At 33.9% G+C, this 24,936-nt stretch overlaps 1 protein-coding gene across 2 annotated transcripts in view; it reads left to right on the top strand.

The window, feature by feature from the left end:
• The window catches only part of Aspm (assembly factor for spindle microtubules), a 58,625-nt gene extending 39,441 nt beyond the window's left edge, over window positions 1–19,184 (top strand). For both annotated transcript variants that reach the window (XM_087193840.1, XM_013077939.3), the window contains 11 exons: window positions 554–4,075; window positions 4,872–5,270; window positions 8,618–8,784; window positions 10,022–10,118; window positions 12,653–12,802; window positions 13,325–13,516; window positions 13,696–13,888; window positions 14,031–14,185; window positions 15,344–15,520; window positions 16,458–16,627; window positions 18,857–19,184. In XM_087193840.1, coding sequence (XP_087049966.1) covers window positions 554–4,075; window positions 4,872–5,270; window positions 8,618–8,784; window positions 10,022–10,118; window positions 12,653–12,802; window positions 13,325–13,516; window positions 13,696–13,888; window positions 14,031–14,185; window positions 15,344–15,520; window positions 16,458–16,627; window positions 18,857–18,956 — 5,322 coding nt within the window. In that variant the 3' untranslated portion in view covers window positions 18,957–19,184. The remainder of the gene's footprint in view (window positions 1–553; window positions 4,076–4,871; window positions 5,271–8,617; window positions 8,785–10,021; window positions 10,119–12,652; window positions 12,803–13,324; window positions 13,517–13,695; window positions 13,889–14,030; window positions 14,186–15,343; window positions 15,521–16,457; window positions 16,628–18,856) is intronic.
• Window positions 19,185–24,936: the final 5,752 nt, after the last annotated feature.

Raw genomic sequence — 24,936 nt, 5'->3', positions numbered from 1 at the left:
TAATGATAAGAAAAAGCCTGTACATGTTTAGTACACATTTTTCTTTTCTTCTTGGATTTTGGAACATTTTTGATCATCAGTTGTTTGAATCCATGGATGAGGAGCCCATGATACAGCTATGCTCATTTTATCAGGACTATAATGTGAGAGTAAAGGGTGCCTTATATGAACTGTTTGTTTATATACCCATGAAATAAGGAGACCACATAAGATCCAGAAGCTCATAGGAAATTACTTAGAATCAGTAAATAACCAAGAATATTACTGTATTTTTCTTTTGAATCTTTTGCTTCTAGTAGTGCATAAGTTTTCTTATATTTCTTATGACTATGATAGAAATACAGTGTAAATATAATTAGGATTGTGATGGATTTCTGAATTGGCTACAGCTGTGTTAATGTAAAAGCAACTACAACAAAATGTCTAGCAAAAATATATTGGCTTAAAATTTAATGTGTTTTTTATAGCAGAATGTTAGAAGAATTGATTATTTTCAAAAGTGTTAAGTAGAGAAAGCTGTGTCTGTTTTACTTTTTTTTTTATCTTTTCTCAGGGATATTGGAGAAGATACTGCACTAGAAAAAGATTTCTGAAATTGAAGTATTATTCAGTCATCTTGCAATCTAGGATAAGAATGATAATTGCTGTTACATCTTATAAACGGTGTCGTTGGGCCACAGTTACAATTCAGAGACATTGGCGTGCTTATTTAAGAAGAAAAAAAGATCAAGAAAGATATGAAATACTAAAATCATCGGTGCTTATAATCCAGTCTAGGTTCAGAAGATGGAAGCAACATAAAATGCAATTACAAACAAAGGCTGTGATCATACTACAAAGAGCTTTTAGAGAATGGCATTTCAGAAAAGCTAAAGAAAAGTCTGCTATTGTCATACAGTCATGGTATAGAATGCAGAAGGAACTACAAAAATATATTTATATTAAATCGTGTGTTGTTATCATTCAGAGAAGATTTCGATGCCATCAAGCCCAAAAATTATACAAAAGAAAGAGAGAGTCTATCCTGACAATCCAGAAGTACTACAGAGCATATCTGAAAGGAAAGATGGAGCGTACCAATTATTTGCAAAAACGAGCAGCAGCCATTCGACTGCAGGCTGCTTTCAGGAGAATGAAAGCTCATAATTTGCAAAGACAGATTAGAGCTGCTTGTGTTTTGCAGTCGTATTGGAGAATGAGGCGGGACAAATTTCAATTTTTAAGCCTTAAGAAAAGTGTTATCAAACTGCAAGCGCACGTAAGAAAACATCAGCAATTACAGAAATATAAGAAGATGAAAAAAGCAGCCATTATAATTCAGACTCATTTCCAAGCTTACATTTCAGCCAGGGAAGTTCTAGCATCTTATCAGAAAACACGATCTGCTGTCATTGTTCTACAGTCTGCATATAGAGGGATGCAGGCCAGGAAAATGTTTCATCATATCCTCACATCTGTTATAAAGATTCAGTCATATTATCGTGCTTATACTTCCAGGAAGAAATTTCTGAGCCTAAAAAGTTGTACAATAAAATTTCAGTCAATTGTCAGGATGAGACAAGTGCGTAGACAATATTTGTGCTTAAGAGAAGCTGCACTGTTTATCCAGCAATGGTACCGCTCTCAAAAAATGGCTGCACGGAAAAGAAAAGAATATTTGCAGATGCGTGAATCTTGTATCACACTGCAGGCTTTTTTTAGAGGATACCTGGTCCGAAAGCAGATGAGGTTGCAAAGGAAAGCTGCTATTTCACTACAGTCTTATTTCAGAATGAGAAAGATGCGGCAGCACTACCTGAAAACTTATAAAGCAATTACTGTCATTCAGAATTACTATCGTGCATACAAAGCACAAGTCAATCAGAGGAAGAACTTCCTGCAAGTCAAAAGAGCAGCTACCTGCTTGCAAGCAGCTTACAGAGGTTATAAAGTACGCCAAATAATCAAACAACAATCCATAGCTGCTCTTAAAATTCAAACTGCTTTTAGAGGCTACAGTAAAAGGATGAAATATCACTCTGTGCTTCAGTCTACTGTGAAGATTCAGAGGTGGTACAGGGTGCACAAGATTGTTGGTGATATGAGAAGAGATTTTCTAAAGACAAGGGCAGCTGTGATTTCCCTCCAGTCGGCCTATCGTGGCTGGAAAGTCCGGAAGCAGATCCAGAAGGAACATCAAGCTGCAGTCAAAATTCAGTCTGTTTTTAGAATGATCAAGGCCCAGAGGCAGTTTAGATTGTTAAAAACAGCAACATTAGTCATTCAACAACACCTAAGAGCATTGACTGCTGGAAGGAAGCAACGTATGGAGTACATTAAACTCCGTCATGCAGTAGTGGTGCTTCAGTCCACGTGGAAAGGAAAAACCCTGAGGAGACAGATTGAAAAGCAGCACAACTGTGCTGTTATCATACAGTCATACTTTAGAATGCATGTGCAACAAAAGAAATGGAAAACCATGAAAAAAGCTGTACTTCTCATTCAAATGTATTATAGAGCTTATAGTGTTGGAAGAGAAGAACATCATTTATATTTGAAAAAGAAAGCCGCCATAGTAACTTTACAGTCAGCTTACCGTGGTATGACAGTGAGAAAAAGAATAAAGAATTGCAACAAAGCAGCAGTCACTATCCAGTCCAAATACAGGGCCTATAGAACCCAAAAGAAATATGTAACCTATAGAGTGTCAGCTGTTATAATTCAGAGATGGTATCGAGATATTAAAAATGGAAACCATCAACGTAAGGAATATCTTAATTTAAAGAAGGCAGCAATTAAAATCCAAGCTGTTTATAGAGGTATTAGAGTAAGAAGACATATTCAACACTTACACATGGCAGCCACTTTTATTAAAGCCATGTTTAAAATGCATCAGTCAAGAGTAAGATACCATACAATGAGAAGAGCAGCTGTTGTAATTCAAAGAAGATACAGAGCATATTATCAAGGTAAAATTCAACGGGAAAAGTACCTGACAATTTTGAAGGCTGTTAAAACTCTTCAGGCAAGCTTTAGAGGAGCAAGAGTTAGAAAGGCTGTAAGAAAGTTGCAACTCTCAGCAACACTCATTCAATCATACTATAGAAGATACAGGCAGCAAACATATTTTAATAAGCTAAAGAAAGTGACAAAAACAATACAGCAAAGATACAGAGCAGTGAAGGAAAGAAACATACAACTTCAAAGGTACACCAAGTTGAGGCATTCTATAATATGCATCCAGTCTGCTTTTAGGGGAATGAAAACCAGGAGACATTTTAAAGTTATGCGTTTGGCTGCCATCCTTATTCAGAGGAGATTTAGAACTCTAATGGTGAGAAGAAAGTTCCTATCTCTGAAGAAAACAGTTATTTGGATTCAGAGAAAATATCGTGCAAAACATGACTTAGAACAATTCCTTCAGTTACGAAAGGCAGTTATTCAAATCCAGTCATCATACAGAGGATGGATGGTAAGGAAAAAGATGCAAGAAAGGCACAGGGCTGCTACTTTGATCCAGGCTACTTTCAGAATGCACAGAAACTATGTTACATTTCAGAGTTGGAAACATGCTGCAATTCTAATTCAGCAGCAGTATCGAAAATACAGAGCAGCAAAATTGCAAAGAGAAAATTTTATCAGACAATGGGATTCTGCCATGGTCATTCAAGCTCCAAATAAAGGACTGAAAGCAAGACAAGTTTTAAGGGAAAAACACAGAGCTGCTATCATAATACAAAGCACATATAGAATGTATAGGCAGTATTGTTTCTACAAAAAGCTTCAATGGGCTACAAAAGTAATACAAGAAAAATATAGAGCAAATAAAAAGAAACAGAAAGCTCTTCAACACAAAGCCTGTAAGAAAGAAGAAATTTGTATTCAGACTTTTCAGGACATAAACACAAGGAAACAAATTCAGAAACAGCATGAGGCTGCAGTTATTATTCAGAAGCATTTTAAAGCCTTTAAAACAAGGAGGCAGTACCTCTACCTCAGAGCAACAGTAATTTCTGTTCAAAGAAGATACAGAGCATTAACTGCCACCAGTACTCAAGCAGTTATATGTGTACAGTCTTCTCACAGAGGCTTTCAGGTAAGAAGTAATAGCCAATAGATGCACCTGGCTACACACTAGTTTAGTCATTCTACCATATGCACAAGGTCAAGTTGTTTATCAAGCAAAGAAAACTGACTTCTGTTTTACAGAATTATTATAGATCATATGTCAGAGTCAAAAGTAAAAAATGGGGCCAGGTATTTAGCTCAGTGGTTTCGCTGCCTGCTGCGCAAGCACAAGGACTCGAGTTCAATCCCTGGTACAAAAAAGTAAAAAATGTTTGCAGTTCAGAAATTTATATGAACTACCGTGGACACTTGACTTATGAATTCAATTCGATTGCAAGGGTTGGTTGTAACTCATTGGTCATGAAGGCTCAGGCTCCTCTAGACAGCCTTCGAAGTCTCTCTCCTGTACACAGGCAGAACTCACTGTCCTTAGAGAGACATTGGCCCAACATATCTCAACCCCACACAGGAAAGGATGCTGTAATATTCCTCCCAGAACTTTCTAAGGGTTAAATCTGTATCTAAGACCATCTGGAAGCACAAATGGTCAGCATTTGGGTCATAACTCAAGACTTTGGTCATAAGTTCAAACTAAAATTTGGGTCATAACCCAAGTTGTTTTTTATGTCAAGCTGGTCGTAATTCAATGGTCCGCTGTATTTAAACTGTCTTTAGGCATGAAAGTTAGTTTCTGGACACATTTTGCAAAACATACCTGAGGTAAAGATGACAGCTGTTGTTGACTGAAACAGTACGAAACTGTTCAATATGGGGATGTTCTGACTTGCCAGCGGTATAACACTTCACTATTTGCTTGTTCACAGGAAGCAGAGTCTCACTCTCAGACTTGGGCTGCACTAACAATTCAAAGAGCTTTTCGTAAAATGATCAAAAGAAGACTGGACACACAGAAATGTGCTGCCCTAGGAATTCAGGCCTTCCTTCAGATGGCTGTGCATCGGAGAAGATTTATTCAGCAGAGGAGAGCTGCTGTCACTTTACAGCAGCATTTCAGGACATGGCAAACCAGAAAACAGTTTTTACTCCACAGGAAAGCAGCAGTGGTTTTACAAAATCACTACAGAGCTTTTCTGTCTACAAAACATCAGAGACAGTCTTATTTACAAATCAGAAGTAGTGCTATTATTATTCAAGCTGTAATGAAAGGGTTTATACAGAAACGGAAGTTTCAACAGATTAAAAATAGCACCATAAAAATTCAGGTATTTATATATTTAATTTAATATAAAAATTTCAGCCTTCACTTTGTCCAGTATTTGTTTGATTTATGAAGTGAGTGTAAGCAAGTCATAAAGAGTAATACTTAATTTTAAGTGATCATTTTATTTTCCACAAAGTGAAACGGAGTAAAAAGAGGGACCCATACAATTTAGCCAAAATAGTACGGAACGAGGATTGTTCTGGCCATGGTCACCCTATGTTTAGTGCATTTCAGTAGGTATTAATTATAGCACTCCATGAAGAACTTTAAGACTCTCTATTTGACATTTTTTATTTGAAAAGTTTAAGCTGAGATCAAGTATTATTTAACGTAATTTAGGTAAAAATAGGGTAATTTCATCCTTCTAATCTGCTGACCAGAGCTACTTAAATTAGACATGCTTCATTCAATGAGGAGCAATTTTGGCTTCTAAAGCACTTTCTATTATTTTGTGTAATCTGTTCTCTAATGCATGAGGAATGTAGAGTATTACCTCTCTGTTTTGCAATATGAGACAACTGAGAAGAGTTAACTTTTTGCATAGAAAAAAGACAAATCTAGGCATTGAATCTGAGTACTTCAGCTCTTTAAATCCAGCTATCAAGTTCTACCTTCAGTAATCTGCACATTGACTGTGGGTGTGATGTGTTGGTATCTTGCTAGGTTGCTCTTAAGCATAGAAATAATGTTTTTATTCAACAAATGTCTGTGATGATGTGCAAAATACTCTACTGCATGTTAGGAATAGGCAGTGAGTAAGGTTCTTAATTGCTGGCCTCAAAGAACTTAAATTGAGCAAGGAAAATTGTTGCTGGAAACAGGAGAATCTAAGATAGTCATTATGGTTGGAGAAGGAGTTTCATATAAGTTGCAGTGTTAGGTTAAAGGATGAATTGGACATAACCAAGTAAACTGTGTGGAAGGAATTTTCCAGTTGTGGGTGATAACATGGAAAAACAAACTAGAGAGCAAGAAGAAGTGATAAAAGACTATTGGTCATAGAAGGAATAAAATTGTAGCTAGTTTGCAAGATGTGGAAAAAAGTTTAGTCTTTGTCTTCCAGGGTAAGAGAAGATAATAGAGAATCTTCCTCAGGAGATGGTCAGGATCACATTTTAATCTTTAAAAGCTACTCTGAATGAAATGTGAAAGATGGACTGTAAAGGGAGGGAGCAAGAGTAGAAGTAAGGAAACCAGTTAGGCTACTGGCAGAACGGTGGTGACAGTCAGTGTTCAGTATAGGTTAGTAAAAGGAGGTGGTAATTATTAGTTTGATTAGAATAGAATGGACATCATGTAGCACAAGAAGGAGGAACCAGCAGATAGTGTCATGCACTGACCAAGGGAACAAAGGCATGACCAGGTTTAGAGATTCTTGAAGAGTTCAGTTTGGAGTACCTGAAATCTGCAGTACCTTGCAGATACCTACTTGAGATGTCTAGTAAGGCATTTGACTGTTTATCTGCAGTTCAGAAGAATAGAGTTTTTAGAATTTGATTTGTACATTATTGGGATACGGTGATCATTGACATTGTGGAAATACAGTGATACATCAGTTGTCGAACTCAATTTGTTCTGGATTTGTGTTTGACCACCAAAAAGTTTGAGAAATGAACATATTGTTCCCATAAGAAATAATGGAAAACCAAATAATTGGTTCTGAGGTGAAAAATTACACTTCTGAATTCAATTTTTCAGGACTTTAACAAATTTCACAATGATTTTTCTTTTAACTATCATGCTCAGTTTTCCTTTTAGCTTATTGCTGGTATCACTAACTTTCTTTAGAGCCATAGTTAACAATATTTTACACTAACAAAGTGCACAAAGCAAGCACAACGATGAGTGTTTTAGGGCACCTAACACAAGCACTGTATGTTGTCTGGGCGAGCAGCGCTTAGACTGAAGCCTCACTCATTTGTTTCTGCGGTGAGATATGATATGGCTCACTCTGCCTGTACAGGTTTTTTCAAGTTGGATTTTTGGTTCAGCTGTTGAGCGAAGTTACAAACCCTGAGCAGATTTTTTCAAACTTTGCTGTTTGAGTAATGGATAGTTTGAGCTTGGAGGCGTCCGACAACTGAGTTATCCCTGTAAAGGGAACATCCCTGAAGAATTCAGGGGATGAGTGGAGGAAGGGGATGTGGACGTGAGCCTGAGAGAGTACATTCAAGGACATTGAAAGAAGCTAACACATGGGATTAATAAGGAAAGAAGAAAACTGTGAGATTATGGTGTCAAGAAACCAAGGATTGAGAAAGAAAGGGAAGCTCAAGTTTCAAATGCTACCAAGACAATTCAGTATTAAAAGGTGTTAATTGTGTGTATTAGGATTATATTCAACAGAAATGTCAGAAAAGCCAAAATAATCTTATAAAAGTCAACTGTTTTCTCTCTTTTGGAATTGAATTATTAACTTAGATTTTATACATGTAATTTTTAGCCCACGCTAGTAATCTTAGTGCACATTGTAATCACCTGGAATCTTTAAAATACTAATGATCAGCTTCCATCTGTAGACATTGTGGTTTAATTTATATGGGGAGAATTCAGGCAGTAGAATTTTTAAATGATCCTTAGGTGATTATGAGCAACAAAGGGAACCACTAAAAATACTGTACATAACTGACTACATTTGTATATGCATTGGTATTCAGGTTTATTTACATAAAAACATTTTCATCTCAATAGTAATTTGGACTAATAATAGAGATCTTAACCATTTCATAAGATATTTATAAATATTAAATAAGTTAGCTCTGCCACTTACCTGTGTGATACCAGCAAGTCACTTAAATTCTCTGGAGTTTACTTATGTTATTAAGTTAGTAGTTTTAGGTGCTTAGTTTAATAAGTTGTAGCTGTCACCTAAACTTTTATTCAGCTACAAGGTTGCCAGAATCAGAAAATCTGAGAGTCCTCAGGTTTCTCCTCTAGCTTAACATAAAAGCTAGCGTGTACATGGAGTAGGGCCTGTTTTCTTCCCAGGAAACAGATGTATTCATTTCTTTCTGTTCTTCCAATAGATTGAGGTGATAACAGTAAACACAAATCTGACTTTTCACACATCATACATATCTTGCAATTTTAAAATTTTGATTATGGTTATATTAGGTTGGCCTAGCACCCAGCCACAGTGTATAAGTGATAAAGCACATAGTAGGAATTCACTATAGTAACACCACTATTCTAAGAGAGCTGTGTGCCAGAGTATGATAGTCAGGTTATGATTTTATTTCTGCAATGATTTTTGTTCTGCAATCAATATAAAGATATTAACTATCTTTAATACTAATTCTTCCAATTTGCAAAAAATAGACAATCATTGTATATTGTTGTGCTTAATAGGGTGTATGGAGAAAGTGTAAAGCTAAGAAATATTTATGTAAAGTGAAAGCTGCCTGCAAGATTCAAGCATGGTACAGGTGTTGGAGCGCACGCAAACAATATCTAGCTGTATTAAAAGCTGTTAAAATTATTCAAGGCTGCTTCTACACCAAACTGGAGAGAACACGGTAATGTAGCTCTGCGGCAGAGTATGAGAACATGAGAGTGTACGTGTGTAGTCAGATCCTTGTATCAAATAACACTGCTTGTTGATTTTTTTATTTAAATATTTGCTATGCTTAGTTTATATGGCTTGTTGGTGTTTCTCCATTAATGAATCAAAATATATCTCTTGGGCTCTCTTGCTGTTATTGAGATAGAGGAAACCTTTGATAATATAATTTAGTAAAACTTTAATTTAAATTGATAAGGATGAGAATAAGGACACATGGATTGAGAGTGAATAAAATAATCTGGTTAACCCTTGGTTCTCTTATTAGTACATTGGTCCATTTTCTTTGTTGACTTAGCTACTAGCAATTTTATTCCTTCTTTCTTTTTTTTGTTACTTTGTATTTTTCTATATACATTTTATCCTTAATGATGAATACCTTAATTACCAACCTATCTATTCAAATTATATTTTCCTATTCCTAGGTTGATCTCTTTTACATACATTTTTATAAGTTGTTACCACACTTTTTAAATTTTACAGTAGAGGAATTTTTCTTTGCAGACTAGAATTGATGAGTTATTCCATCAGTGATTGTTAAAGTTATTGTTGGAGAGCTCCAGGTTAGAGACTCTTAGATCAACTCCACAGGAAGAAGCATAGTTTAATGGATAGACACGTCAGCACTAAGAACTAGTGTCTTATTTTCTTGTACACAATGGTGACCTTTTCTCATTAATGCTCAGCCTTATTTTCAGAGAAATGTGGCTGTAAGACAAGCTAATATCTTTACTTTTTCTAGAATTCCAAGAACAGATCAAAGAGCCTGTCTTTTAAAATAGGTGACCATTTCTCACTTGTCACCTCCCAAGTTGTCTTCTTGACCACTTCTGTCTGTTTGGAGATTCACTAAGACTTTATTCTTTACTATTATTTCCCCTTGTTTATTTAGGTTTTTGTCTATATCTGAATAATCAAACTTTTTGATCTTGTTAAACCCTTCATCATATCAGAAGTTTAGAATATCCAAATTCTTACTCATTGAAATATTACCAGTTGCAAAACTTTTTTCATTGTGTGAGTGTGTGTGTATGCAAATTTTGATTGCTAGAACTGAAGTATGAGCTATATTTTTCCACTTTATTTTAATCTGTCATTGCTTTCCTATGTTTATGTTCTCTTCAGTATTTGGGGAGGTATTTATTGAATAAATTAAAATAATTTGAAGTTGCTTTCCAATAACTATTATTTAGGTTTCTGAAGATGAGAACATCAACAATTATCATTCAGAGAAAATGGAGAGCCATGCTTTCGGCGAGAATAGCTCGTGAGCACTTCTTAATGATAAAAGTAGGTGTAAATAAAAATCAGTTCATTTATGCAGATCTATTTTAAGAAATAGAACGCAAAATAAATGTTTTGTAGATCTATCTTTATATTTATTTTACACACACCAACCGCAGTGAATTAAAACTATATTTACCCGGCACCAAAAAAACCCACAAAAAACTATATTTACCTATAAAAATACTATTAGGGCGGGGATCTAGCTCAGTGGTGCCGCCGCCTGCTTTGCAAGCACAAGGTCCCGAGTATGATCCCCAGTACCAAAAAAAAAAACCTATTTGCTAGGATTTTTGTGATATATGTATATGTGTTTATAAAATTTTATGTATATATAAAATATTAAACTCAAACTTAAAGGGACGTCAGTGAAAATAAACAATCTGTTTGAAGAAAATCATAATAAAGTAGCATATTTTATCCAATTAACTGAAATACTTAATAAAATACTCTTTTAAGCCGCAATCGGTGACATATTTAAAATTTTTAACATCCAAGTTTTAGAATAACTATAATACTTAATGGTATTTTATTAAATAAGTCAAAATTAAAATACTTATATACAGTATTCTAATATTCATATAATATTCAGTGGCTCTGTTGCTGTATAATCACAATTATTATTACTCTTACTACTGACATAGTATCTGCCAAAGATTGGATAAGTTCTTGCATATTTCCTAATTTGATTGACCTCATGATGTGGACAGTATTATCAGACTCATAATAAAGTGAGGAAACTTTAAAGAAGTAAGTGACTTGCTCTAGATCATTCTCCTAGTCGCTGGTAGGGGTTTGTAAAACAAACCTAGCTTAAATAAACTATAACAGTGTTAGTCTTTTCCTCCTCCCAGTGAAAAGAATCAGGAAATTGGGAGGGAATGAACACCAGGTATCTATTGGCCCTGACTTGTACTTCCCTTTTGGTCATAGATCTATGTGAATTTATGCCTCCTTTTTTCTTTTCTTCATTTTTTAAAGTAGTGTGTATTAAACATATGGCCTTCATGTTGAGCTACACCCACAGGCCTTTTTAAAAATTTTATTTATTTATTATTATTATTATTTATTTTATTTTTGAGACAGGGTCTTGCTAAGTCACTAAGTTTCCCAGATTGGATTCAGACTTGTGATCCTTGACCTCACTATCACTGTCTCAAGCTACACATGTAAACACATTGTAATTATACCATTTCATTTTACACTGAGAAATTCAAGACCCTCTAATACAGTACTGACAAACCTTTTAGAGCTTTCAGTGATAACAAGGAGCTGGCTGTGGCACACATGCCAGAGGTCCACCACTGCCCTACTAGGTTGAGAATATTATTTCTGTCTAGTAATGTTGTTTACAGAATCTTCCTTATACAGACATCAAACTGCATATTTGATCTAGGCACATTTTAGGGGCTCTAGGTGTTTCTTTGGCAGAGATATTATGTTTTTTTAATCACACAAAAACATACGAGCCAGGGTGGTAGGAAGTGGATAAAATAATTTGAATTTTAAAAGTCTGCAGTTATTCCGCAGATACTGGTACAGAGCTGGCTAGTAAGAAAAAAAGTACGTATTTTTAAGTAGAATATCTCAGTCCTATGAAATGAAAGTATTTTGATATTAAGTGGTGGTAAGAAATTTTGGACAATAATTTCAGAATGAATACAGTCATTAATTTGAATTTACTCAGCAGCTGCAGAACCATGTAAGGAGAGCACTGGCCAGCACTGATTTTTGTTCTGTGACCCTACTATTTTCCACAAATGGTCACTGCCAAGGATGCAAAATAGAACTTCTCTTGTGTAATAAACTCTTAACAAAAGAACTGAAAGGAAAATGAAGCAGAGACTCCGGATGTGGAGGGTGTTCATTTTCACTCAAGTAGCCCTTTGCTTCCCTCAGGCAACTCTTTGAGGCATTGTAACTGCTTTCCTGTGATATCTTCCACATCTTTGGTGTGTCAGAATTTTGCTTAGGGAACTCATCACATTTGCAAAATACTGGAACAGACAAGATAATAGATTTCAAATGAAAAAGGGTAATATTTTATATTTTGTTCATTAGATATAAATTAGAAGGCAAAAGCCCAGAGGTCACTGCTGGACTCTTATCTATAGCAGTCTTACACTGGACTTGTGCTACACTATCAAATACTGAAGAAATTAATTCATATAATTTTGTCTTATGTAGTGTTACCATCTGTAACAGTTTGACTTGGAACACTAACTTTATTGAGTTGAATGTTTATATTCTTCTCTCATAATAAGTGTATACAAAACCTTAACTAGCAGGTACTGGGTAGTCTAGTTAAATTAAATGCTGTTTTTTAGTGTGCCCAAAATATAATTTTGTTTTTATATCCTGAGCTACAGGTTGTGCTATTAGAAATATTGTATAATGATTATGATCACATTAAATTGAAATGGAAATAAGTTTATTTTGTAAGTTTATAAAACTTGATATTGCAGTTATAAAAATAAATATTGATTGCCTTAGGAATTAGATATTTGGTGATTAATATGGAACTTTTTTTTCTGCTTTAGATTTTAGAAGAAAGAGCCAAAATTCGAATTCTTCACTTTACTGCAGCCACATATTATCACCTGTCTGCTCTTAGAATTCAAAGAGCATTTAAACTTCACATGGCTATGAAGAATGCTAAGAAGCAGATTAATTCAGTCATCTGTATTCAGGTTAGCATCTCTACAGTAAAACTATAAGATATAAATTTTGTTACAAAAAATTGTGTTATATAATAAACATTTTCCAGAAACTTTATGCTTAGGTTATATATTTAGACTTTCAGCATATAGCTGTTCGGGTGATTTGAGGTTAATTTATGTCACGTGAATAAATGTGTGAATTATTCTCTGATGTAATTGGTATTGAAAAATATCAAAACTGTTGAGTGAGAAAACAAATTGCAGGCTGATCCACAGTTTAACAGAATGTATATAAACTGTAAAATAAAGGCCATGTAGTATAGAGTTAAGTACACCCCACACACATACACACACACACACACACACACACATATTCAATATGGACTGAAGGGTTTGCACTTTCCAGGGGCAGGTAATAAGTGAAGCAGGGAAATGGTGCCACTGGGGAGGGTTAAAAAAATTTGATATTCTATTCTATTTCTTTCATTTTTATATGTGAATGTATTTAAAAAAAAAACTTGAAGTAAAAATGAAAAATCCTGTTTTAAACAGAGATGGTTTCGAGCAAAATTACAACAAAAGAAGTTTATTGAGAAATATCGTAACACCATAAAAACTAAGCATGAAATGCAAGAACATCTGAACCAGCAAAATAGGGCTGCTTCGGTAATACAGAAAGCAGTACGCCGCTTTCTTCTTTGCAAAAGACAAGAAAAATTTAATAATAGTATCACCAAAATCCAGGTAAGTGAAAATTCTGTGGTTTTAGTTTAAGATTGGAACCTAAATTGAAGTTTTAGTTGAAACGTATCTGATCATATCATATAAACTTACTGAAAATATTTATATTATAGAAATGGATGTAGATATAAGTTCAAAACATTATTGGCTATAATCTTAAATTACTTTGTTTATCTGCTAAGGCATTATGGAGAGGCTACTCTTGGAGAAAGAAAAATGATTGCACAAAAATCAAAGCTATACGACTAAGTCTTCAACTTGTCAATAAAGAGATTCGAGAAGAAAACAAGCTGTACAAAAGAACTGCACTTGCACTTCATGATCTTTTGACATATAAGCACCTTTCTGCCATTCTGGAGGCTTTAAAGCACCTAGGTTAGTTTGCTCTAACAATATCTTGTTTAAGATTAGGAATGCATTTGTACCTGCAATATTTAAAGAATGTTGCAATAATGCAATGTGAGCTAAAGCTTCATTCTGTTGCTGTGAGTTTAATTAGTCTTTTTCCCCCCTTCAGAGGTCGTCACTAGATTATCTCCCCTTTGTTGTGAGAACATGGCTGAGAGTGGAGCGATTTCTAAAGTATTTGTTTTGATCCGAAGTTGTAATCGTAGTGTTCCTTGTATGGAAGTTATCAGACATGCCGTACAAGTCTTGCTTAATGTAGCAAAGGTAATTTTTTATTTTAATAATAAAATATTCACTGGTCAAGAAACATGATCCTGAAAATTAAATTTGTGCTTGCTTATCACTATAATTTGGACCTTTAACTTGAAATTCATTTATGTATAGGAGTTTTAATGTGGGAAGGGAAAATATTTACTGTACTAAAATGACTGTGGATTGAAATACTAATTTATGTAACATTTCATTTCTTCTGCATTTATGTTATGGCAGTGACTAGAACTTAATAAATACTATATGCTAGTATTTTTCATGCATTATTTAACCCTAATACCTATAGTAGCTCATGTTATTCCTCTATTATAGAGGGAATAATAATTATAGAAGTTGAATACCATTAAAAGTATTAAGATGAAGGATTTACCTTCCCTACCCACCTCCTAAACCAGAACTTAGATATTTTACCTGATATTTTTACATGGAGAGGTAGTGGTTAAGAACATAGTCTGATGCCAAACTAACTGGTTTGAATTCCAGCTTTGCAGGTTGTTATAGGTTACTTTCATCAACTGTAAAATTAGTATACTTACAGTCCCATCTCAAAATGTTTTTGTGAAATTAAATGACTTAGTATACATACAATGCTCGATGCATACACATAACCATAAAAGTGTCAGCTATTCTATTATTTTTAACTTAGTTTCATTATTTGTTACCATGTAATATGATTCAACATAAATGTAATGGAACAATTAGATAAATGAGGATTAAAAATACATCCTAGACTAATTAGTGTCAAAATTGTTTTATTTTAAAGCAAGCTCATCTTATTCTAAAGAAGCATATAATAGAGTAATTAGATCATTATCTTAGCCTACAGTTAACTATTACAGAAGTTTTTTTTTCTCAGAGATTTTTACTAAAATGATCTTTAAAAGTTTGCTTTTGTTTACTTCAAGATATTATTTTGTAGATATTTTAGATTTGATTTATTTTATGTGGAATTTTAGAAGTTAGTAGGAATGTAAAAGATTATGGTGCAAATATGCATGTAAAATAGATCCAGAAATGACAGTAATAAAAGGAATTTTACAAAGTCTTTGCACTTGCTGCAAATGCTCCAAAAATTTGGCTCTCAGCTTTATTTCTGGTTGGGGTGTTTATAAAGGTATGTGTTTAACTTAATTTTGTTCTGTTCTCTTCAAGTATGAGAAAACTACTTCAGCAGTTTATGATGTAGAAAATTGTATAGACACATTGCTGGAGCTCTTACAGATATACAGAGAAAAACCTGGGGATAAAGTTGCAGACAAGGGTGGAAGCATTTTCACAAAGACTTGCTGTTTGTTGGCTGTTCTATTGAAGACAACAAATCGAGCCTCTGTGAGTATTAATTGGTTTCCTTTGTTTGAGGGTCTATCACTTTTATATTTTTCCTTAAAGTAATTATCACACTAAAATAAGGTTTTGTTTGTTTTCAAAGGCCCTTCTTGCACTGATAAAACTAAGAGATATACATATGTATTCGTATACACAAACATATATGTAAAATGTATGCATTTGTTTCTTTCTGATACTAAAGAAACTGAATTCTGCAAATTGAATTGATTTACAGCCATTTATTTGCAGTAACCATTTTTCATTTCTAGAGAGAATAACAAATTATCCTAGCAAGGTAAGAAATCAGATATCTTGTTATCTTGTTATCTCTATCTTGTTATAACCATAAATATATTTCAAGCATTTCTGTGGCAACACTGCTCAGTTATTCTCTCTAGGTATCATAATCAACATGGGATAACCATATTTGATAACCATGGGAAACCTCTAAAGAATTTTAAGCAAGTGAGTGATATTTTCCAGTTTAGGTTTTACTATCTTTCTGGTTGCTGATTGAAGAATGAATTTGGGAGAGCTTGTGTGGCTATAGGGAGACCATTGAAGAAGCAAGCAAGCATGGATGTGTAGGGGACTAGGCGAGACCTTATGTTTCACTAAGGTTGTGTCAATGAGAGTTAAATGGATAACTCTGGAGACTTAGAATATGGAAACTGGATAGATATATTTGAGTATAGTATTTCCTTTCTGTATTCAGTATGGAGTTAAGTGTGCAACTTTTGAATATTTGTCCTCCATGTAATGGCCTTGCAAATTAGATCATAATTTAAATGAATCTGCCTACTGAATTGAACGAGCTTTCCTTTGCTTTGTTAAAAGCTCAAAAACTCGCAGTGTAACATTTCTGATGATTGGTTTTGCTATGCTAGGAGAGACAGAAATTTAATTCTTCTTTTTTAATAAATATATGTTTTCTTTTTAGGATGTACGAAGTAGGTCCAAAGTTGTTGACCGTATTTGTAGTCTATATAAACTTACGGCACGTAAACATAAAATCAATACTGAAAGAATATTTTATAAACAAAAGCAGAATCCTTCTATAGGCATTCCGTGTATTGCAGAAAAACCTGTAAGGACCAGAATAGTTTCAAGGTAAGCAGTTAAATGCACTCTATAATTTTGTGCCACCATTGGTTCATTTAATAAGTGTTTATCAGTACTAACCATAAGATATTGTTCTTGACAGTAGAGAAACAACATCTGAATAGAATATTCAGTAAATTCTAAAGGAGGCAATCTCAGAAAATAATAAGATAATACTAATTTTATTTTGGTTATTTATATTTTAATTAGAGTTTTGGATATTTTAGTTATTCAACAAGCTTCTTACATTAAACAGTTAAGAGCAAATGCTAGTTACAATTTTGTTATATCATTTTTATTTTCCTCAGTAAGAACAAACTAGGTCTTAGCTGTTAAGAGTCTCTCTTGACCAAAATATCAACCTCTAGGCCTCCCATAATTATCCTGGCTTTTTATGAGCTGCTATGACATATTACCACAAACTTGGTGACTTTAAATAACAGAAACATACTCTCTCTGTTCTGGAGACCAGAAGTCCAAAATCAAGGTATTAATTAACCGTGCCATACTGCCTTTGGGGGTTCTCCAGTACCGACCTTCCTGGCTCCTCCTCCTTCCAGCGTCATTGTCTCTTATGTGTCCCTTGCCCGGTGGCTATATAACTCTAATCTCTGCTTCTGTCTTCACATGCCTTCTCCTCCTTCCTCTGTGTCTGGAAGGACGCTTGTCATTAGATTTATTTTACCACAGCCAGTCCTCCAGGATGATCTTACCTCAAGATACTTTAATTATATCTGTAAAATTTCTTTTTCCAAGTAAGGTAACATCCACAGGTTCTGAGATTAAGACATGGATTAATATTTTGGGGCTCCCGTTTAGCATACTACAGATGTGTAGAGATAATTATAGTTTAACTACTTTAAGGCATATTACTTTACAGTTTTTTAAAAACTGGATGCCTGCTTACATGGTTAACCAGACAGACCTCTGTATCACTGTCAGAGAGTAGAGGTGGTGTAGACCTACATCTGGCATTGCAAGGTGCCAAATTTGAGGTTATTGTGCAGCGTAGTGCTATGTAGCTCAGGAGAATGACAATGAACAAGCAAATTAGTGGAGAAAGTAATAAAGATTGTTACAGTTGCTAAGATAGATTGTAACCTGGAGTTCTTGTTCAAGGAAGGTGACTGGAAAATCATCCCTGGTATGTAGTATTTAAGCTGAGTGCTAAAGGATGGGAAATTTAAGTTAAGAAAAGGTGGGATTGAGTGGGAAGGAGTACTGTATGATGAGTTTTATTTTGGGTAAGCCTCAGAAACGTGTGACATAAATTAGAGGAAAATACAAATAAGTTATAAACTCAGCAGAGACACAGCTTAGAGTTAGAGAGGGGATGTTTAGAAGAAGGGAAGGGATCAAAATAGTCATTTTGGAGAGAAATGGAATATACTAGGCAAATGTCCAGTTTTAGGTCTGCAGTTGACATAAAATAGAATGTCAGCCTGTTTGTATAATTTTTCTTTAAAACTGTCTGTACAGTAATGAGGAAACCAGCTGTTTTTATTCATAAGTATAATTTTACAGATGAGTTGAATAGGAGAGAGAAACAGTTAATGGCATTTGCAAATGGAGTATATTGACCTACCTAAGCTAGTTAGGGAGAGAAGTGAGAGCAGCATTCTGATGGATGGATGATGAATATGTGTTGAAGTCAGATGAATTGGGATCTCAGTGGGGTGGTGGAGTTCAAACAGTGATTGTATTAAAGCAGATGATATGCATGAAACAGAAGTGGTGGTTGGAAAATGGAAGTCTCAAATTGAGACTTCGGTGGAAGTATACTTTCTGAAGAAGACAAAGTCTAGTATATGACCATGTAAGAAAGGAGTAGTTGTGGAATAACATAAGAAAATGGCCAAAGCTGACCAGGCTGTTGGCTTTGGAGCCGCATGAATGTTGATGTCACTGAGAATGGCGACAGGAGTTGAGAGAATACCAAGAACCTCACAAAGAATAAGACATTGGGAGTTTCATCAGTGACCAAAAGGTGGTGCAAGAACTAGGTAGCATAAGCTTTTTAGTATATGTGCTGCCGAAGTGAGCACATAGGTGGGATAAACTTTAAGGAAGCCATAGTATGGAACTTCAGGTAGGTAGTGATGTGGAGCTGTCCCAACTCTTTGACAGGGTTGTAAGGGAAATGTGTTCAGGAGTTGCCACATTGAGTTCAGAACATTGAGTTCCCTTCTAAGGGAAGAACTATATTAATGCCAATTTTTTTGTTTGTTTTTTAAACAGACTTAAACCAGATTGGATTTTGAGAAGAGATAATATAGAAGTTACCAATCCCCTGCAAGCTATTCAAATGGTGATGGATACAATTGGCATTCCTTATTAGTAAATGTAAACATCTTCAGTGTGTTAGTATGAAGAAATACTAAAGCTAATCATGAATATTTTGCTTTCTGTTTATAAGTTTTAAAGTTTGGCTTTGTATTAAAAATAAAATATATATATACTAAAAGTAACTAAACTGTTAAATTCTTCATTGTTTAAAGTTAAAGTGTATATTGAAAGTGTCTGTCAACAATTTTTTCTTTTTTGCCAATAAAGTGTATTAAGAGTTCTTAGTAGTACTGTTTTCCATACTGTATTTTTTTGTTGACTCTCCCATTGCTCTTTACTCTTTCTTCAACAGAATTTTAGTATAAATAAATGGTCTATTTACTTTGATAAATTATACTGCTAGGATTTTATTGACCACTATAAAAATGTTATTGGCACTATTTTCCTCTAAGATAGGTATAACCTAGTAGTTGCACAAGAAATATTTAAATGAACTTATACATACAAGAAAATGACTACTAGTTAAAACTATTTTTTTGTTATTATTATTTTATTGTTTAATATCAAGCTGAAAACTTCTAGTGGACTTTTAGCCTACACCTTTTCTCCCCTGGCTCAGCTGTACAAATCACCATTCATTGAAGTGGGGAGTAACATCAGTCTTAACTAGGGCTTCCTTTTTCTCCCTTCGTAGGGAGATGTGTTGGATTTGACAAAAGAATTACAAGGCTGTCCTTTCTGCTTATAACAGGACTGCATACACAACCCTAATTTGACTAGGATGAAATTGTGACCCACCTTGAAATTCCTTAAGGTTGTACATTGTCAAATTTAATGATAAGGCTATGGTGATTCTTGAATTGAAACCACCTTCACTATTATATAGAAGTACAATTCTTGTCTTGAAACAGCTGAATCAGGTGAGCTAAAAAATTGTGAGATACAAAAGATAAAATAATATAACTGAATCGTATTCTTATTTGTTCTTCCTAATCCTAGATGTAGTCTTTTTACTGTATCTCATATTTAATGGGTAAGTATATTCACTTAATTTACTTAGCCAGATTCTCACATCTTTTTCCTGTTTTATATGTCTAATCCAATTTTCATTAAGACCCCTGTTTTGAGGGTGTTGTGTAATGTATTCGCATAATATGTGTCTTTGTGTATTAATACATTGACAACACTGTCAGAAACACTTGCTCTGGTCAGGCATAACTTTAAGCATTTGATAGAGATGACTGCATTTTCATACTAATTTGAATTTGCATTTCCCTAATGCTAATCATGTTGGGTATCCATTTGTGTGTATTTTGCCATTTGTAATGTCATGACCATTTTTTAAATACTTTCTTACTAAGTTGTGAGAGTTCTTTTAATATTCTGATCACTAGACCTTTATCAGACATGGGACTTGGAAATACTGTCACCGAGTCTGTCACTTAATTGTGCTTTTTGAAGACCAGTTTTTAATTTCAGTGAAGTCCAATTTACTTTTATTGATAATACTTTTGGTATGTTGTATCTAAAGTATCTAAAAACAGCTTAATTCAAGTCCATAAAGATTTTCTATTTTTCTACTAGAAGTTGTATCAGTTTGCTATATAATTTGTTGATCCATTTTAAGTTAACTTTTGTATCTGAAATAAAGAGTGAATCAAAGTACTGTTTTTCTCCTTTTTGTTTTTGTTTTGCACATGGATTGCCTGGGATCCCGAAGGATTTATTTAAAAAGACTATTCTTTCTCCATTAAATTTCATGCGTACATTTCTCAGAATATCAGTTGACACTATATATATATATATATATGTGTGTGTGTGTATGTATATATATATGTGTATATGTATGTGTATATATATACATGTGTGTGTATATATATATATATATATGTTTTCTGACTCTTTTTATCCAGTCCAGTCTCTTTGATCACATTACCTCCTCTTTAATTTTCTGACTCACTCTTAGAACATTTTTCATTGAATTAAGGTGAATATCCTGGTAATCCAGCCTGATCTTATCTCAACACCTTTAATTACGTCTACAAAAACTCATGTAAAGGTTCTGGAGATTAGAATATGTATATTTCCTTTTTGTAGTTCTGTAGATCTTCAAGGTCATTGTGTTGTCTTGATATATTTACCACTTTGTAATTATCAAATGACCTTTTTGTTCTTTGTACTGAAACGATGCTTGATATTAACAGCACTTCTCTCTCTGATATTTTAATTATAAAATATATGTAATATTTTAACCATTTTCAAGTATGTAGATTATTGGCATTAAGTTCATTCATATTTTTGGATATTCCATTTTTCTTCTGATTAGGAGTAGCACATGTATTAATTTTTTAAGCTTCTATAACAAATTTTTGTAAACTTACTGGCTTACAACAGTAGAAAATTTCTTCTTTCACAGTTTTGCAGCTCATTGGTCTGAAATGAAGTTGGCAGTGGTACACTCCCTAAGGCCTTAGGGGAGAATCTATTCCTTACCTCTTCAAGCTGATAGTGACCCAGGTATTCCTCGGTTTCTAGACATATCAGTCCAGTCTCTGGTCACATTATCTTCTTATGTCTTTATTTAATCTGACTCTTACAATATTTTTCATTAAATTGAGGGGAACATCCTAGTAATCCAGCATGATCTCACCTCAAGATCTTTAATTACATCTGCAAAAACTCATTTTCCAAATAAAGTAACATTTAAAGATTCTGAGGATTAGAGCAGGAATATTTCTTTGGGAAGCCATTATCTGGCCCACTGTATCATTGCATTTTACCTTTATCCTATCTGTGTTTTAGTATGATAATGGGTTTCTTTTCAAAAGCATATTATTGGGCCTTTAGTTTTTAATCTAGTCTTTTAATCTAGTCCTCTTTTAACGAGGGTAAACTTTAGTTACAATTATTAGTGTGACAGTTTAAATCTGTTTTATTTTGTATTCATTTCATCTTTTTTCTTTCCTATCCTTTTTGGATCAATTGAAAAGGTTTTATTTTTGTCACACTCGATCGCAGTTTTTATGTTTAATATAACTTGTTACTTGATGCATAAATTTCTACAACATGGAGTATAAGGATCTTTCAGCTTACTAAATTTCTCTGTTCCTTGCCTTTGTGCTGTTGTCAACAGTTTATTTCTAGTAAACCTTACAATAAATTGCTACCATTTTCATCACTTTTGCTTTAAATAATCGATTTTAAAAAGATTTATATTTTTAAGGTTTGTATTTATTCATGTAGGTGCTATTTTTGGACTCTTTAGTCCTTATGTAGATACAGACTTTCATCTGGTATCATTTTCCTTCTCCATATTCTATTAATATGACTCAGAATGCAAGTTGGCTGGTGAATTCTTTCAGCTATGTATGTCTAAATGGTGTTTTTCTTTAAAACTTTCTGTTTCATTTTTGAAGCATTTTTACCGATTATAGAGTTATAGATTGGTAGCTTTGGGCAGTTTTGTCTTTATGAAACTTTAGGATTTTATTTCTAAAGCTATTTTAATGTATATTTATTTAAAAGAACAGCAAACTTTGGAGTACTGAATTAGCCTCAACAGTATTTCTTGGCTCGATCTCAGGTCCTTGCGCTTGCGAGGCAGGCAGCGGAACCACTGAGCTAAATCCCTGGCCCTGCCTCAACAGTATTTCTAAAACATATTTTAAGTAGCCACTGATTAGAGATGAACTTTATTTTAGGAATGAATTTATTTTTATTTACAAATAAAGAGTTTTAAATGCAAAAAAGTGCTTTTCTAAAGTCACAGTCTGGATTATAAATCAGCATAGTGACTCCAGACCTCTACTACATTAACAATAGACAACCAAAACTAGACAAAGTTTCTGAAAAGGACAATTTAAAGTGTGAAATTTAGACTTACTAGGATACATTATATCCAATAGTGAAGGTAGTTGAAGTCTGGTGCTAAAATCCTAAATAAAATAAACTGATAGAAAAATCTTAAAGTAGAACTAAAATGTGTATAGGAATTTAGGGTAAGACAATGATAGAAATAGAGATCAGTTGCAAAAAGGTGAGCTATCTGATTAACAGTTTGGCAATTTGAGGGAGGGAGATACTTCTCTGATACTATCTAAAAATTATATTCATCAAAAATGAAATCAAAGCACTACTATAAGAAACTGGTGATTTAAAAAAATATTTTAATGATTCCAAGTACGATACACATCCCAAAAGCTTTGGAGGAAAAGTTTAATTAACTCCCAAAATCCACCATCATAAATTCAAAAGATAAATACACCAGGAAAAGTACATACAACTCAAAATTATGGAGCAGTTCCATTGTCTTGGCTGGGTTCATAATCATAAAAGTGTATAAGAAAAATACAGTTCAATAGGAAAATACTCATTCAAAGAATATGACTAGGCACAGAAAGTGAAATAGAAATAATCAGTATGATTTCATTAGAAAGATACTGGAATATTTGTATTTACTGGTTCATTTCACTTCTGCAATTTATTCTACTTTGATATTTATACATCTGCAAAATGACATGTTCATTGCAACAGTTTTAGCAATAATAAGATATTGGAAAGACCCACAAAAATGAACAGGGCATTAAAGGCAATGAGGATTTGGCACAGAAGAGGCTTGGAGAAAAAGCTTCAGTTTTCTTAGAGATCAGTTCACTCTATGTGGCTGTGATCAGAATGTTAGTAGAAATATGAACATTAAAGGACATTCTCATGCAAGAGAAACATGTGATACTGAAGCTTGTATGTCTCAGTTATTTCACTTAACATATTCTCAAGTTGCATCTGTTTGCCCATGAATACCTCAAGTTTTTCTTTATTGCAGAGTAGTGCTCCAATGTATATAAATACCACATTTTCTTCATTCATCTGTTGATGGTCATATAGAATGTCTTCAAGATGTTTCTTTTATACTACTAGTCTCTTGTTCATTGAAAAGAACTTTATCCTTTTATTTGTTTCTTCTTTGTAAGATTCTCCGCCCCCCCCCACCAACTCCTGGCACCAGAGATCAAACTCAGGATCTTGTGCAGGCATGGTGCCACTGAGCTAAATCCCTGGCCCTGTAAGAGAATTTTTTTTGGTTATGACTTATACTCTGAGTAACATTTTGACCATTATTTTAAGATCATGATATATTGTATATTAACTATTGTTATTCTCTAGTTTTGTTTTGACATTTTGGTTTTTCATAGAAGAAAAGTGGTTTTTATATTTTTTATTAATATCTACTGGCATTACATTAAAGTTAAAAACATGCTGATGTTGTTCAGATGGAAATGAGGAAAATGTTATTGGAAACTACAGGAAAGGCAACGAAAGCAAAAATACAGATAGTGGAACTACATCAAACTAAGGAGGTCTGCACAGCAAAGGAGTCAATCAAGCCTGGAAATAAAGTATGAAGTTGGAGTTAATGTTTGCAGACCATGTATTTGACAATGCGCTGATAGCTAAAATATATAAGGGACTCCTACAACTCAATAGCAAAAGAAATAACCTTATTTTAAAAGGGTAAAAAACCTTAAATAGATATTTCTCCAAAGAAGACCAACAAATATCAATAGGCACATGAAATTCCACTTGATATCACTAATTATCTGGGAAATGAAAATCACAGATACTACCTCAGTCCTGTAAGGGTGGCTATTACAAATAAAAACTAGAAAACAACTGCTGCTAAGACAGTGGAGAAATAGGAACCCTTGTATAGTATAAGTGGGACAGTAAATTGGCACAGTCCTTGGAAAATAATGTGGAGATTTCTAAAAACATCGAAGAGACAATTATTACCTGATTCAGCAATCTTACTCCTGGATATATGTCCAAAGAAACTGAAATGGAAATTTCAAAGAGATATCTGCAACAGTATATTCATTGCATCATTATTCACAATTGTCAAGATATGGAAATAAATGAAATGTCCGTTGTTGGATGAAGAGATAAAGAAAAGCAGTATACACATACAATGGCCATATTACACACCTTTGACTAAAAGAGAAATCCTGGTATTTTTCACAACATAGGTGGACTTG

Source organism: Heterocephalus glaber, unplaced genomic scaffold (assembly GCF_053883595.1).
Source record: "Heterocephalus glaber isolate CG9 unplaced genomic scaffold, H.glaber_assembly_v1.0 deba00001600, whole genome shotgun sequence".
Classification (NCBI taxonomy): Eukaryota; Metazoa; Chordata; class Mammalia; order Rodentia; family Bathyergidae; genus Heterocephalus; species Heterocephalus glaber.
Note: the sequence above shows the minus strand (reverse complement) of the source record. Positions and strands in the feature narration are given on the sequence as shown.